The following is a 17,648-nucleotide window of genomic DNA, read 5'->3' as shown; positions in this document are numbered from 1 at the left end:
AAGAGACACTGACTGTCCATGGATTTGCCTCTACACTCCCACAGCCTGTACAGCTGCACAAGACTTGAGTTCAGTTCAAACCATTGGCAACCCGAGCCCAGATCCAAACCTCCGACATGAGGAACAAGCCTTCAGGGCCCAGGGCCCTTCAGGAGCCCTTCTTCTCCTCAGCACCCTCTCAATCCCAGTTCTGATACCTGGTTCTCATAAGCCAGGCTCCGGAAGTCCGGAACCTGGTGTAAGTCCTTTGACCTTGTCGCCAGCAGCCCGTGGCCTGTGTGGATTTCTCACTCGCAAGTTGCCAATAGCTCGCCTCCTGGTGTGTGACCTTCAGCCGCAGAGCCCCTCTCTGGTCTGCCACCATGGTTACTGTCTTAGGGGTTCTCCTCCTCCTTTTCAACAGGGGATATTCTCCCTGGTATTGGTGCCCTGCGCCAGTCCACTGATCCCCAAGATTCTGAAACCCCCAGGCCACTGCCGAACACAGGCACTGCCATCTTGGGCCCAGATCCTGTGGTCGCAGGATTTTAAATAAAACACAGTCTGCTCTTTTAACAGGCCACTTAAAGCCTGTATGGATCCATCAGCAGTTGGACTGGGTGGTAGGACACTTCGGGAGAGTGCTGTGTCTCCGCTCCCTGCTCTCCCTGGGTCTGTACCCGTTAATGATCTGCAAGAGGGGACATAGTTTAGTGTGCCTAAATTTGCTGATGACACTAAGTTGAGTGGAAAAGCAGATTGTGCAGAGCCTACGGAGAATCTGCAGAGAGATATAGATAGATTAAGTGAATGGGCAAGGGTATGGCAGATGGAGAACAATGTTGGTAAATGTGAGATTATCCACTTTTGAAGGAAAAATGGAAGATCAGATTATTATTTAATTGGAAAGTGATGGCAGTATGCTGCTGTGCAGAAGGACTTGGGAGTGCCTGTGCATGAATCGCAAAAGGTTGGTTTGCAGGTTCAGCAGGAAAATGGAATATTGGTCTTCCTTGCTAGAGAGATTGAATTTAGGAGCAGGGGGATAATGATGAAACTGTACAGGGTACTGGTGAGGCCGCAATTGGAGTGCTGTATGCAGTCTGGACCCCTTATCTGAGGAAGGATGTGTTGGCTTTGGAGGCAGTGCAGAAGAGGTTCACCAGGTTGATTCCACAGATGAGGGGGTTAGCCTATGAGGAGAGATTGAGTCGTCTGGAGCTGTACTCGCTGGAATTTAAAGAATGAGAGGGGATCTGATAGAAATGTATATAATTATGAAAGGCATAGATAAGATAGGGGTAGGTAAGTTGTTTATATTGGTGGGGAAGTCTAGAACAAGGGGACATAGGCTCAAGATCCAGGGTAGTGGAGTTAGGGTGGAGATGAGGAGGAACTGCTGTTCCCAAAGGTGGTGAATCTGTGGGTTTTGCTGCCCATTGAAGCAGTGGAAACTACCTTAGTAAATATATTTAGGACAAGACGGGATAGATTTTTACATAGTAGGGGATATGGGGAAAAGTCAGGTGGGTGGAGATGAGCTGATCATTAGATCAGCCATGATCACATTGAATGTCGGAGCAGGCTCAATGGGCCAGAAGGCCGACTTCTGTATCCATTCCTTATATTCTTAAGTTGCAGATACAGATTAGTTCATATTTTTAAGTATCCTACAGTTTCTGACTTTGACCACACTTAAAAACTTAAATTTGTTGATCATGATTCATTTCGAAGTTGTATAAAGGATTCCACAAATGTACGTCCTCCCTTTGGTTTAACCCCAATCGATATCTAACTCTTCAACTTCATCCCTTGTTTAGCACGCCGGACCTCCAGCAGCTGGCGCATTTCAAGAAAGACGCACAAAACCAACGGCATTCCGAAAGTTTTACGAAAGGGGCGATTTTCCCGTAGCCATGGAGCACGACACAAAAGGAAACCGAATAGCTTGGAAGGTTGGTACCTTGCATATTATTCAAGCACTACCAGAAAAAAGTTTTGATCTTGAACTATTTTAATTGAATATTAGAACAAATGCCATAAACCACCCACAAGGACACCTGTTCCTCTCCATTCATTACCATACGTGTTTTGTGCAAGGTTGGAGGTGCCTTTTCAAAACCTTTTTTTACTCGGCTATTGCTCTCTATTTTTGGGAGGATGGAGAAGCATATCTCAGACTTGGTTAGCTGTCATAATTCCATCCTGTGCACTGGGTCAAATCTTTCAATGCAACCTTTAATTAGCTAAATAGCTGGGTCATCAACGTGTGCCATTTGTAATCAAGCATGGAATGTTAATTCAGCTCAGACCGATATTACAACTCTTCACTTCCCCAGGAATGCTAATGTAATCTGTGTCAGACACGTCTCTGTCACAAACTGACCTCCAGCCTGAAATCATTACGTCTCCTCCATTTTCTCCCTTGTGGAAGGTTAATTGGTTTAGAAATGAATCGATTCGTTCTAGTCTCTAATGCTGTTATTCAGCTTTTACAGAAAAATGGTATAACAAAAAACCCCTTTATTAATCCAATTCAGTTTATTTCCCCTCAACAATTTATATCTAAGTGCCATGACAAGGAATGGCATTGGAACATTTTTAAACTGATTAGGAAATTAGCGATTTCATTACTGAAAAAGCTTTTAAAGAACCAGTCTTGGAATGCTTACAAAGTCACAAACAATCAATTTTAAAGTATCCAGTATACATTTTTGGATGCAAAGTAAATGAAAGCAACCTTTTAGGATATGTTCACAAAATAAAAGATAAATTCAAATGAGAATAATGTTTTCAAGTTATCAACATTTATACTCTTCTCAATTAATCTTTGAAGCAGACGATGTCATTTGTAATTATCTCAACTGTAATCGTCAAAGGTGGGGGAAGGGTGGTTTCCAATAGTAAAGAACATAGTTGTACTGTCCTATTTCTGTAAGTATCCAAAACGAATCCGAGACTATCTGAAAATTTCTGTGCACTAAATATTCTGCCTTGTTTCTGATTTTGCATCAGTGATTACACTTCCAAAGGATTTTGTTGCCTGTGGCACACAATCTGAATTCCAAAACCTGATCAAATTCCCCAAGCTGTAGTTCTCAAAACCAGGATCACACACACTTACAAATTCATTTTTAAAATAGCACTAATAATGCACTTAAAAGTTTGAAGTAAGAAAAAAAAAATTCAGTTCTCTAAGAAAAAGAATTATTTGAAGAATTTTCTGATTTTAACCTCAACAATTTTTCTCAAGCAAGATATTTCAGTAACAATTGGATCTAGGGCAGTGATTCTTAACCTTCCCTTCCTACTCACATCCCACTTTAAGCCATCCCTTACTAATCACAGAGCACCGATGGCTTCCACTCACAGCTGACTCCGAAATCTGTGGGTTCGGGTCTTGATTCTGACTCATGAGCTCATAAATTTCGGCTAAACCAGTCCTGAGGGAATGTGGGGTTGTTGGAGGTGCCCTTTGGGATGACATGTTAAACTGTGAATCCATTTGGATGTAAAGAAAATCCCATGCTAGTATTTTAAAGATACACAGGTGTGCTGGTCAACAGATACTCCTCACACAGCATCATAACAGCTGTTCGATGTTGGATCACTCTGTGCACAAATATTTTTCTGATATTGAATCATTAAACATTACAGCACAGAAACAGGCCCCTTCTAGTCTGTGCTTAACCATCTTTTTTTGCCTAGTCCCACTCACCTGCACTTAGTCCATAGCCCTCCATACCCCTCCCATCCATGCACCTGTCCAAATTCTTCTTAAATGCTAAAATTGAGCCCGCATTCACCACTTCAGCTGGAAGCGCGTTCCACACTCCCACCACTCTCTGTGTGAAGATGTTCCCCCTCAACATTTTCCCTTTCACTCTTAACCCATGTCCTACTCTCAGTGGAAAAAGCCGATTTACATTTTGTCTGTCTATCCACCTGATAATTTTAAATACCTCTATCAAATCTCCCCTCGTTCTTCTACTCTCCAGGGAATAAAGTCGTAACCTGTTTAATGATTCTTTGTAACTCAGTTCCTGAAGTCAGGGCAACACTCTAGTAAATCTTATCTGCACTCTTTCTATCTTATTGATATCTTTCCTGGAGTTATGTGACAAAAACTGCACACAATTGCGTCAGTGATTACACTTCTGAAGTATTTAGTTGCCTGTTGTACACAATTTGAATAGGCAAAAAAGTGCAATGAAATTGAAGATTTTTTTATTGTTTAATTCTTAAGATCATCCTTGGAACTTAGACTGAGATGTTTTAATAGAATTTCTGACCACTGACCATTGAGCACTTAGTATCTGACAAAAGGTCTCCTGAAGTAAACACAAAAGGCACGTTTGTTGAAGTAAAAGCACAGTGCTGGAGAAAAGCATTCTACTCCCCATCTGTAATCCCTGCTGCTCTCAAGCTCTATGACCATGTATTCACCCAGTCTCGCTTCCACAGCCATGTTGCCTCCGCCGTCATCTTGTGCCTTATGGTTTCCAGCTCCCGTTCAAAGCTTCCCAGTTTGGCCCCCTGCAAGGATCTCAGGTACCTACACAGAATTGACTGCCCCTCTCTTCTCAGCCCTTGGTGACTCATTTGATCAGTTGAGACCCTCCAACAGTGCAATTTTATCTAGCCACCTGATCATTCTTTCTAGGCCTTTTTAGAGTAGTAAAGAAAGCTTTGCCTCGCTCCATAATGCCACTGAAGGCAGCTGCTTAGGACTGGACTGCCGTTGTCACAATGATGTTGTCAGCCCACGACCCAGGAGCCACCACCCACAGTGTTTGGTGTTGGGGTTAGGGCTCCCTCCTGCCACCAGGAAATGTCCTCTTCTTGTTCCCCCTCCACCCCTTGCTCCTTCACCGAGCTGAGCTGGGGGGAGGCAGACCAGGGCACAGCAGAGCCAAGCAGGGTGAGCCTCTTTTTGTTTTAATGTGGGTTCAATGGCCGTCTTCAATACTCATAATCCCCCATGCAGCTGGAACCACTCTGCATTTCCCAGAGCTGCATGGGGGATTATGATTAACGAAGATGACTATTTCTCACGCGTATGTTCGACTTCACGGTGACGGGCGGCGCTGCTGTACCATTTGCCCCACCTCCCTCAGCTCCGGAGGAGCTTACCATAAAAGGTAAGTCCGCTTTTTTTATTCCTCGTTCAGCTGGTTGAGATGTGGCTCTTTAAATAGGGTTACTGACAATCCAGTCGTAGGATTTAATTAAACAGGAAAATCTGCAGGCACTGGGTTCATTGTGCAACGGACAAAAGTGCTAGAAAACTCAACAGGTCACTCAACATCTATAGGAAGTAAAAGATAACCACAGTTTCAGGCCTGAGCCCTTCCACAGTTAACTTTTACTTCCTATAGACACTGCGTGACCTGCTGAATTTCTCTCATACGTGTGAGAATCTAGTTGAGGGGTTGCGTTTGAAAAGAACATTCATTCTGGAATGGAATGTGAATAAAGTGTGACTGGAATCAGGAGAAAACACACATGAATGATGAGGCGACAAAGGGCTAAGATTAAAAAAAAGTTTTGCATCTGCAGATGTTTGACAATAATACTGACAATCATATTTTCCTAAGAAACAAAACAAAAAATACTGTATTTCCCAATTTACACTTACAGTTTCACACTTTGTGGCACAACTGCGGAATCTGCTGTCATGTCTGTGATTATTTTCTGATGATCCTACTGCCTGGGATTGTCGTGTTGGTGCACAGAATCTCTGGTGTGCGCACAATCTTGGAGAGATTACTTTGGTAGTGCAAAACTTCTTGTGAGGGTATTAGACTAGAGGTACCCAATCCCTTGTGGCGAGTTACACTGTGGCTCTGTGAAGAGATTTTATTTTACAACTCGTATATCCTTTATTAAGGTCAATCCTGAAGATTTATCTCCCCATGCAATGCAACCCCTTTGTCCTCAATTTCAGCAGATGTTATCAGAACAAAAAACACCTACTTCACAACAATCCGTCAGCTATGTGCGTTAACCAAACAATCTTTTCAAAGGGGTCTCAAGACATTCAACATAACCACTACTGGGTGCAGACCCTCTTGTGAGGAGATTACACTGTTGGAATGCAGACTCTCAGGCAAGATTATGCTACTAGGCGCAGACCCTCTTGTGAGGAGATTACACTGTTGGAATGCAGACTCTCAGGCAAGATTATGCTACTGGGCGCAGACCCTCTTGTGAGGAGATTACACTGTTGGAATGCAGACTCTCAGGCAAGATTATGCTACTGGGCGCAGACCCTCTTGTGAGGAGATTACACTGTTGGAATGCAGACTCTCAGGCAAGATTATGCTACTGGGCGCAGACCCTCTTGTGAGGAGATTACACTGTTGGAATGCAGACTCTCAGGCAAGATTATGCTACTGGGCGCAGACCCTCTTGTGAGGACATTACGCTGTTGGAATGCAGACTCTCAGGCAAGATTATGCGACTGGGCGCAGACCCTCTTGTGAGGAGATTACACTGTTGCAATGCAGACTCTCAGGCAAGATTATGCTACTGGGCACAGACCCTCTTGTGAGGAGATTACACTGCTGGAATGCAGACCCTCAGGAAAGATTATGCTACTGGGCACAGACCCTCTTGTGAGGAGATTACACTGTTGGAATGCAGACTCTCAGGAAAGATTATGCTACTGGGCGCAGACCCTCTTGTGAGGAGATTACACTGTTGGAATGCAGACCCTCAGGAAAGATTATGCTACTGGGCGCAGACCCTCTTGTGAGGAGATTACACTGTTGGAATGCAGACTCTCAGGAAAGATTATGCTACTGGGCGCAGACCCTCTTGTGAGGAGATTACACTGTTGGAATGCAGACCCTCAGGGAAGATTATGCTACTGGGCGCAGACCCTCTTGTGAGGAGATTACACTGTTGGAATGCAGACCCTCAGGAAAGATTATGCTACTGGGCGCAGACCCTCTTGTGAGGAGATTACACTGTTGGAATGCAGACTCTCAGGCAAGATTATGCTACTGGGCGCAGACCCTCTTGTGAGGAGATTACACTGCTGGAATGCAGACCCTCAGGAAAGATTATGCTACTGGGCGCAGACCCTCTTGTGAGGAGATTACACTGCTGGAATGCAGACCCTCAAGAAAGATTATGCTACTGGGCGCAGACCCTCTTGTGAGGAGATTACACTGTTGGAATGCAGACTCTCAGGCAAGATTATGCTACTGGGCGCAGACCCTCTTGTGAGGAGATTACACTGTTGGAATGCAGACTCTCAGGCAAGATTATGCTACTGGGCGCAAGCCCTCTTGTGAGGAGATTATACTGTTGGAATGCAGACTCTCAGGCAAGATTATGCTACTGGGCGCAGACCCTCTTGTGAGGAGATTACACTGTTGGAATGCAGACCCTCAGGAAAGATTATGCTACTGGGCGCAGACCCTCTTGTGAGGAGATTACACTGTTGGAATGCAGACTCTCAGGCAAGATTATGCTACTGGGCGCAGACCCTCTTGTGAGGAGATTACACTGCTGGAATGCAGACCCTCAGGAAAGATTATGCTACTGGGCGCAGACCCTCTTGTGAGGAGATTACACTGCTGGAATGCAGACCCTCAGGAAAGATTATGCTACTGGGCGCAGACCCTCTTGTGAGGAGATTACACTGTTGGAATGCGGACTCTCAGGCAAGATTATGCTACTGGGCGCAGACCCTCTTGTGAGGAGATTATACTGTTGGAATGCAGACTCTCAGGAAAGATTATGCTACTGGGCGCAGACCCTCTTGTGAGGAGATTACACTGTTGGAATGCAGACTCTCAGGAAAGATTATGCTACTGGGCGCAGACCCTCTTGTGAGGAGATTACACTGTTGGAATGCAGACCCTCAGGAAAGATTATGCTACTGGGCGCAGATCCTCTTGTGAGGAGATTACACTGTTGGAATGCAGACTCTCAGGCAAGATTATGCTACTGGGCGCAGACCCTCTTGTGAGGAGATTACACTGCTGGAATGCAGACCCTCAGGAAAGATTATGCTACTGGGCGCAGACACTCTTGTGAGGAGATTACACTGTTGGAATGCAGACCCTCAGGAAAGATTATGCTACTGGGCGCAGATCCTCTTGTGAGGAGATTACACTGTTGGAATGCAGACTCTCAGGCAAGATTATGCTACTGGGCGCAGACCCTCTTGTGAGGAGATTACACTGCTGGAATGCAGACCCTCAGGAAAGATTATGCTACTGGGCGCAGACCCTCTTGTGAGGAGATTACACTGTTGGAATGCGGACTCTCAGGCAAGATTATGCTACTGGGCGCAGACCCTCTTGTGAGGAGATTATACTGTTGGAATGCAGACTCTCAGGCAAGATTATGCTACTGGGCGCAGACCCTCTTGTGAGGAGATTACACTGTTGGAATGCAGACCCTCAGGAAAGATTATGCTACTGGGCGCAGACCCTCTTGTGAGGAGATTACACTGTTGGAATGCAGACTCTCAGGCAAGATTATGCTACTGGGCGCAGACCCTCTTGTGAGGAGATTATACTGTTGGAATGCAGACTCTCAGGCAAGATTATGCTACTGGGCGCAGACCCTCTTGTGAGGAGATTACACTGCTGGAATGCAGACCCTCAGGGAAGATTATGCTACTGGGCGCAGACCCTCTTGTGAGGAGATTACACTGTTGGAATGCAGACCCTCAGGAAAGATTATGCTACTGGGCGCAGACCCTCTTGTGAGGAGATTACACTGTTGGAATGCAGACTCTCAGGCAAGATTATGCTACTGGGCGCAAACCCTCTTGTGAGGAGATTACACTGTTGGAATGCAGACTCTCAGGCAAGATTATGCTACTGGGCGCAAACCCTCTTGTGAGGAGATTATACTGTTGGAATGCAGACTCTCAGGCAAGATTATGCTACTGGGCGCAGACCCTCTTGTGAGGAGATTACACTGTTGGAATGCAGACCCTCAGGAAAGATTATGCTACTGGGCGCAGACCCTCTTGTGAGGAGATTACACTGTTGGAATGCAGACTCTCAGGCAAGATTATGCTACTGGGCGCAAACCCTCTTGTGAGGAGATTATACTGTTGGAATGCAGACTCTCAGGCAAGATTATGCTACTGGGCGCAGACCCTCTTGTGAGGAGATTACACTGTTGGAATGCAGACTCTCAGGCAAGATTATGCTACTGGGCGCAAACCCTCTTGTGAGGAGATTATACTGTTGGAATGCAGACTCTCAGGCAAGATTATGCTACTGGGCGCAGACCCTCTTGTGAGGAGATTACACTGTTGGAATGCAGACCCTCAGGAAAGATTATGCTACTGGGCGCAGACCCTCTTGTGAGGAGATTACACTGTTGGAATGCAGACTCTCAGGCAAGATTATGCTACTGGGCGCAGACCCTCTTGTGAGGAGATTACACTGCTGGAATGCAGACCCTCAGGAAAGATTATGCTACTGGGCGCAGACCCTCTTGTGAGGAGATTACACTGCTGGAATGCAGACCCTCAGGAAAGATTATGATACTGGGCGCAGACCCTCTTGTGAGGAGATTACACTGTTGGAATGCGGACTCTCAGGCAAGATTATGCTACTGGGCGCAGACCCTCTTGTGAGGAGATTATACTGTTGGAATGCAGACTCTCAGGCAAGATTATGCTACTGGGCGCAGACCCTCTTGTGAGGAGATTACACTGTTGGAATGCAGACCCTCAGGAAAGATTATGCTACTGGGTGCAGACCCTCTTGTGAGGAGATTACACTGTTGGAATGCACACTCTCAGGCAAGATTATGCTACTGGGCGCAGACCCTCTTGTGAGGAGATTATACTGTTGGAATGCAGACTCTCAGGCAAGATTATGCTACTGGGCGCAGACCCTCTTGTGAGGAGATTATACTGTTGGAATGCACACTCTCAGGCAAGATTATGCTACTGGGCGCAGACCCTCTTGTGAGGAGATTACACTGTTGGAATGCAGACCCTCAGGAAAGATTATGCTACTGGGCGCAGACCCTCTTGTGAGGAGATTACACTGTTGGAATGCAGACTCTCAGGCAAGATTATGCTACTGGGCGCAGACCCTCTTGTGAGGAGATTATACTGTTGGAATGCAGACTCTCAGGCAAGATTATGCTACTGGGCGCAAACCCTCTTGTGAGGAGATTATACTGTTGGAATGCAGACTCTCAGGCAAGATTAAGCTACTGGGCGCAAACCCTCTTGTGAGGAGATTATACTGTTGGAATGCAGACTCTCAGGCAAGATTATGCTACTGGGCGCAGACCCTCTTGTGAGGAGATTACACTGTTGGATGCAGACTCTCAGGGAAGATTATGCTACTGGGCGCAGACCCTCTTGTGAGGAGATTATACTGTTGGAATGCAGACTCTCAGGCAAGATTATGCTACTGGGCGCAGACCCTCTTGTGAGGAGATTACACTGTTGGAATGCAGACTCTCAGGGAAGATTATGCTACTGGGCGCAGACCCTCTTGTGAGGAGATTACACTGTTGGAATGCAGACTCTCAGGCAAGATTATGCTACTGGGCGCAGACCCTCTTGTGAGGAGATTACACTGTTGGAATGCAGACTCTCAGGCAAGATTATGCTACTGGGCGCAAACCCTCTTGTGAGGAGATTATACTGTTGGAATGCAGACTCTCAGGCAAGATTATGCTACTGGGCGCAGACCCTCTTGTGAGGAGATTACACTGTTGGAATGCAGACTCTCAGGCAAGATTATGCTACTGGGCGCAGACCCTCTTGTGAGGAGATTACACTGTTGGAATGCAGACTCTCAGGCAAGATTATGCTACTGGGCGCAGACACTCTTGTGAGGAGATTACACTGTTGGAATGCAGACTCTCAGGCAAGATTATGCTACTGGGCGCAGACCCTCTTGTGAGGAGATTACACTGTTGGAATGCAGACTCTCAGGGAAGATTATGCTACTGGGCGCAGACCCTCTTGTGAGGAGATTACACTGTTGGAATGCAGACTCTCAGGGAAGATTATGCTACTGGGCGCAGACCCTCTTTTGAGGAGATTACGCTGTTGGAATGCAGACTCTCAGGCAAGATTATGCTACTGGGCGCAGACCCTCTTGTGAGGAGATTACACTGTTGGAATGCAGACTCTCAGGCAAGATTATGCTACTGGGCGCAGACCCTCTTGTGAGGAGATTACACTGTTGGAATGCAGACTCTCAGGCAAGATTATGCTACTGGGCGCAGACCCTCTTGTGAGGAGATTACACTGTTGGAATGCAGACTCTCAGGCAAGATTATGCTACTGGGCGCAAACCCTCTTGTGAGGAGATTATACTGTTGGAATGCAGACTCTCAGGCAAGATTATGCTACTGGGCGCAGACCCTCTTGTGAGGAGATTACACTGGAATGCAGACTCTCAGGCAAGATTATGCTACTGGGCGCAGACCCTCTTGTGAGGAGATTACACTGTTGGAATGCAGACTCTCAGGCAAGATTATGCTACTGGGCGCAGACCCTCTTGTGAGGAGATTACACTGTTGGAATGCAGACTCTCAGGCAAGATTATGCTACTGGGTGCAGACCCTCTTGTGAGGAGATTACACTGTTGGAATGCAGACTCTCAGGGAAGATTATGCTACTGGGCGCAGACCCTCTTGTGAGGAGATTACACTGTTGGAATGCAGACTCTCAGGCAAGATTATGCTACTGGGCGCAGACCCTCTTGTGAGGAGATTACACTGCTGGAATGCAGACCCTCAGGAAAGATTATGCTACTGGGCGCAGACCCTCTTGTGAGGACATTACACTGTTGGATTGCAGACTCTCAGGCAAGATTATGCTACTGGGCGCAGACCCTCTTGTGAGGACATTACACTGTTGGATTGCAGACTCTCAGGCAAGATTATGCTACTGGGCGCAGACCCTCTTGTGAGGAGATTACATTGCGGGTATGCTAATTCTTTTGTGGATGATTTCCTTCCCAGACTCTTTGCCGCAGTGCGTTTCTGCAGCTGGCACAGCTCAATCACAATGTCCTGGCTTATTCCACCCTCAGATCCATATTGGTGACTTGGGAACATCAGTTATCTTTTCTATTGTCCAGAACCTTTGAAGGCTCCGCAGAGCACACAGAAGCTTACCAACTGCTCCATCAATCACGGTAAAGCATTCTTATAATTCCAGGATTTTTTTTTGCTCTGGAAAATCACATAACTGCAAAAAGCTTGATTGAGATCTTTAAAATATAGCATGAACTATATCTGATTAGCATGGTTAGACAAAGTATGCCAAAGAGGTCAGAGAACATTCACAATTAGAAGTATCCGGCAAGAAATTAAGGGGTTAACAGGATTGTCTACAGACACTGTGTTTGTAGGAGAGGTGTGTGACCGGTCTTGATGAGTGAAGTCTGTTGTAGGAGTAGAAACAGGAGCTTGTGTAGCATGCAGTGAAGGCTTGAGGCAGTTCTCATGTTAAACTTACCCACCTCTCACAGTCCCTTTCCTCCTCCAAGCCTATCTCTTGGACCAGCCTTTCGGTCAGCTACCCTCTTGTCCTCTGGTGTAATATTGATCATGTCTGTGTGAAGTCATGATCGTGTAATATTGATCATGGCTGTTTTGGACTGGTTAAGTGTCTGAATGAATTGTTCTCATCAATTTGAAATGATAGAGCGTGGAACAGTACAAGTACAGGCTGACTAAAATTAATTCCTGCTCATCCTTGGAATTTATACATTTGAATAAATTAATTTTTTTAAATAAGATTCTTTGAGAAATTATCATTGAGCAGCAGGCATTGATAACATGCTCCACTAAAATCCTCTAAAACTTCCTGCCAGTTATTTTTAGGTGTCATATGTAACTTTTGGAACCTTAAAGGTGTTATCTAGAGCCTCACCTTCAAAGGGTAAGTTGGAGTGAGTGAGATTTCGAAAAATCATTACATTTTTCAGTAATTTCCAGAGTACAAATCAAAATGTGTTGGAAATCTGAAGTATAAATGTGTAACAGGTCAGGCAGCATCAGAGAGATAAACAGAGTTAAAAGTTTCAGGTCTCTGAGATGTTTTAAAAAGGTAATACAGTAAACCTCTGGTATGTGGCAAGAAATTAAGGGATATGAAAATATGGGGATTGGTAGATGCCAGATAAGTTATTTTCCGGTTGCTTGAGACTGACTTTTACAATTCCTAACTAATACACCTGCATTAACAATACCACTTATACTCATGTAATAGTCGACCTCATGTAATAGTCAACCACTCCCTTTTTTGGCTGTAAAATCACATTTTTTCCATATGACCTTTGTAAAATTCGACCTCCCCTATTTTTAGCCCCGACTACCCGCCCATCTGAGCACCCAAAGCCCCGACCATGAACCTTTGCCTCAGCCGCCTGCCCATCCAAGCTCCCAACGCCCCAAACCTAGACCCTTGCCTCAGCTACCCACTCATCTGAGCCATGAACTCTCGAATTGACCACCTGCCCATCTGAGCTCCTGATACCCTGACCAAGGATCCTTGCCCCAGCTGGCCACCCACTGGAATTCCCGTCACCCTGACTGCGGACCCTCACCCAGGCCAACCGCCTACCAAAGCTCCCTACGTCCCAGGCACAAACTCTTTCCCAGGCCCCGGCCTCCCACCCATCCAAGCTCTAGACACTCTGATCGCGGATGGTCCCTGCCATCCGAGCTCCTGACGCCTTTTAATGACACAGGTACTGTAAGGTAAAACATCATGAGATGGGAATGTGTAAGGAGTTACCCTGTACAGGGCTGTAACAAGATGTGAATGCATCCTTGTACTTACAAGATAAGAGAGACATTGATGGATTGAGAGGCAGGAAGCTAGCAGGGAAAGGATAGCAACAGTTTTAGTCATTGGACAAGTAATGATATGATGATGTTCTAAGCACGTATCCAAGGGTATAAAAAATCACCATTTTGCTGATATCGGCAGAATGCATTCTCCGACTAACATGGTTAGTTGCAAGTGTTACAATCCGGTAATAAAGAACAAAGAACCCTGATTTCGACTCAGTCTGGTGTTTGTCTCACTCATTCATGAACAAAGCAGACCTAGCAGTACTTATCACAATCACAAGTAGTATCAATTTAATAATCAACCCCATAAATTTAACCCCAAAAATTTGTCCCCAAAACTTGACTATTGCACAAGAATATCAGATAAACAGTTTATGAAACAAAAATGCTATAATGTGCTTATTCTGAACAAACTTCACATGCATGAATATATAAACTTTAAAGAATTTTACTTTATTTTCCAGTCGCATTCTTTGAAAACATTTAACCCTCACTCCATCTGCAGGGCCCACGGAGCCACCCAAAAGACTAATAATAATGTTATAGATAATTAACCACCCCTCCTTCCCAAAGTTTACAGATAAAGCTGCTGACTGAGGCAACTCTTACTAAGCAGGGATAAGGAGACATTTTTAAAGTGTCACCCCAATGCCAAGCAATATCAACCAGCTCTTCATCTTGGGTGACACAATTGCTATTTTATGCAACTTTATTCAAACTGTTGCTATGAGCAAAGCACAACCAAGGCACTCTGCTGGCCGAATATTTGCTCCCATATTCAGAGAACATTTACTTTTACAATTTTAAATTTACCTATTATTTTATTCTTATTTATTTATTTTAATTTTTAAAATGTATTTTCATTGATTTTTTTTGCCAGTTGTTTAAATTCCAGACACCAAGGGTTTTACTGTAGAACAAACCAGAATTGTGCCCCCACCAGGAATTGTGGAGCAGATTGGGTCCACGGACTCTAGAAAGAGTTATCTCCTGGGGTGATGTGCTCGAGGACCTTAAGATAATGAAAGGGTTATCAGTGGATGGCCATTCCGATATAACTGCAATGGCTTGTTCAGTCATTCTAATGTTGCTATGGCTTTGGTGGCACGCTTTGGAGTTCCTGCTTTAAAGGGTATGAGTGGGTCATATTATATAATGATCTAATATGTTTATCCATTTTTTTAAACATTTCTGATTTGAGGAATTAAGTTCAAATTCCTCAGCTGCTGTGATGGAATTAAACTCATATCCTGCATGTCTGGGTAAATAGTCCATTAGACCAGCACTTGTTGCTGTACCAACAATTCAGAATGGACTTGAGATAAAAATGCAATTCAGCTGATTCTACTGGATTTACATCTCAGAGCAAGTTTAAAATTCCATGTAAATGCCAAAATGTTATAATTGCAAAACATGTTTCACTATTGTCTATTGTCCAAATTATCCACCAGAATTTTTGAAGAGCTGTTTCTGTCCTTTTTTAAGAAGAGGAAGAGGGAAATGAGAACTGTAGATAGCGCTTCTCTGCTTTTGGTCTCTTCTACCCTCCCACCTGCTATAATTACCTCTTATAAGACACCTTCTGTCCTCCCTCCTCTCCTCTCCTTCTCCCCCTTCCCCCCACCTTTTTAATTCAGGTATCGACCTGTTCTTTTCTTATTCCCGATGAAGGGTTCAGGCCCGAAATATTGGCTACCCTTCACTTCCTTTGGATGCTGAGTTTCTCCAAAACTTTTGTGTATTGCTATTTCCTGTTATGAATTCACCAGCCTTGATCTGTAAAGGTCCCACACTTACTTTATCTGCCTTCGTCCCTCTTATATATCTATAGAAACTCTTTTTATTTTCCAGTTTTCTTTCAAAATTAATTTTATCCTCCTTTAATATTTCACTACTGATTCTGAAAAATGCCCCAGTGCTTTGACCTACTACCAGTTTTTGCCACTTTGAATGCCTTACTTCCCTATTTTTCAATGTACCCTTATCTCTTGACCTCCGTTGTTTACTGCAGATTGTGCCTGTTTCTCATGGACTCCTCTGCATAGCTGGGATTCCATTTATCCCCTCAAGCCCATCTCATCATTCACTATGATTGTGCCCTCAGCTTCAACTCTTCCTATGTGCCAGTTCCATGTAATGCTCATTTTCCTGCTCTCTCCTCTTTAATACTGTTGAAGCTGCCACAACCCTCTAGAGTAGAAAAATTCCAGAGACCTTAGACCCTCTGAGAAGAAATTATATTCTAAATGCCTGCCCCCTTTCAAATGACAACTGTATGTCCCCTTGATCGAGACTCTAGCACTAGTAGAACCATCTCAACATCTGCTCGGGATCTTGCATGTTTCAATTAGATAATTCTTCATTCTTTAAAACCCCAAGGAGAACAGGTCCAATCAAATATTTAAGAATGTGATAGATTTCTAAATACAATAAAACCCTTGGAGACCGGCACCTAGGGGGATCGCAGATCGCAGATGCCGGATATGCAAATTTTCTAGTTGACTGAGACACCCTCATACAATGCCTAACCTGTAGGACACCCACTTAAGAATAAACAATACCCATGCATTAAATGTTTGAGAGAAAAAAGGGCAAAATGTAAAGTAATTTGAAAAAAATCAGTTTTGCTGTCCTTAATTATGTAAAGTTCACTTTAATCAGATATCTTGTAAAATTCAAATTGAAATTTGAACCCCAGTTGCTGGTGCTGTAACCATGTTGCACAATCCACTGGGCTAACCCTGCCGCCATCAGGATTAACCCTCCCCCAAGTTTACAGATAACTTTACTAATATACTTAATACAAAGAAGTATTTGGGTGAATCGCCCCAGTGGTGAGCGGCATCAGATGCCACTATTTTATTCAATACAACTTTATTCAAACAGTTGCTGCAGATGGGGCACAACTGGGCTCTCCATTGGCTGAATGTTTGCTCCCATCTTCACCAAGGGGTTGTGTGTTGCTTCATTTACTTTACATTCTTATTTATTATTTAAAAAAAATATTGATTTACTTCCGAGATTCTTTTTGTTGGTTGCTTGGGTTGACAGATGCATGAATTCAAGATACTGAGGATTTTACTGGATAAGAGGCATTAAGGGTTGGGAATTTGGTATTGAAATGGGGGATCCATCACAATTGTATTGAATGGATGAGCGGCTTTGAAGGCCTGAATGACTTTGTCCTGCCCATAGTTATTTTTTCTATTGCAATCCACCAGTTTTCATTGTTCAGTTCCCTGTCCCATTTCCTTGCTGGCATGTCTGTCTGTGGTCTTTTGCACTGCCAGACTGAGATCACCCACAAATTGGTGGAGCAACGTCTCATCTTCATGTCTGGCTACTCTCCAACTGGATGGGATAAAGATCGAGTTCTCCATTTTCTGTTAAACCCCCTCCTCTGCACTTCTTCCACCTTCACCAGCTCTGTCTCTCACTTTTTCCCTCTGTCTTCTTTCACGAAGCCAAGATCAATTCCACCTCTCCCCTTATCATATCCAATTAACACCTTTTGTTGGTCTGGACTCCTCCCCAGTGAGCACTGTCTCTATTCTGGCCTTTCCTGTTTTTGGCTTATTTCTTGAAGAATGGCCCAGGACCAAAACATCAGTTAAATACTGTATCTTTATCTCCTATGGACTCCAGCTGAGTTCCTCCAGCATTTTGGTATGTTTTTACTAAACACATTGATCACTAAGAAAGATGGTCCTTCTCTGGCTGATGCAAGGTTCCACTCCATTTCGATGGGGTCTTAGTGCCAATGGTAAGATTAAAATATTACTTTTTTCAATCAAGAGCAGGTTTAGTTTGCCAGGTAATTAATTATATTGTAGATTAGTTTGGTGCAGATAGTT

General features: G+C 44.4%; 1 protein-coding gene across 4 annotated transcripts in view; it reads left to right on the top strand.

Annotated features, from left to right (window-relative positions):
- pacrg (PARK2 co-regulated) overlaps positions 1-17,648 on the top strand; it is a 290,834-nt gene that overhangs the window by 68,611 nt on the left and 204,575 nt on the right. For all 4 annotated transcript variants that reach the window (XR_011343449.1, XM_069895183.1, XM_069895184.1 and 1 more), the window contains exon 2: positions 1,800-1,934. Coding sequence is in view for 3 of the 4 variants with exons in the window: in XM_069895183.1 (XP_069751284.1) it covers positions 1,800-1,934 (135 nt within the window). In the remaining variant the exon portion in view is untranslated. The remainder of the gene's footprint in view (positions 1-1,799; positions 1,935-17,648) is intronic.

Source organism: Narcine bancroftii, chromosome 8 (assembly GCF_036971445.1).
Source record: "Narcine bancroftii isolate sNarBan1 chromosome 8, sNarBan1.hap1, whole genome shotgun sequence".
NCBI classification, from domain to species: Eukaryota; Metazoa; Chordata; class Chondrichthyes; order Torpediniformes; family Narcinidae; genus Narcine; species Narcine bancroftii.
Note: the sequence above shows the minus strand (reverse complement) of the source record. Positions and strands in the feature narration are given on the sequence as shown.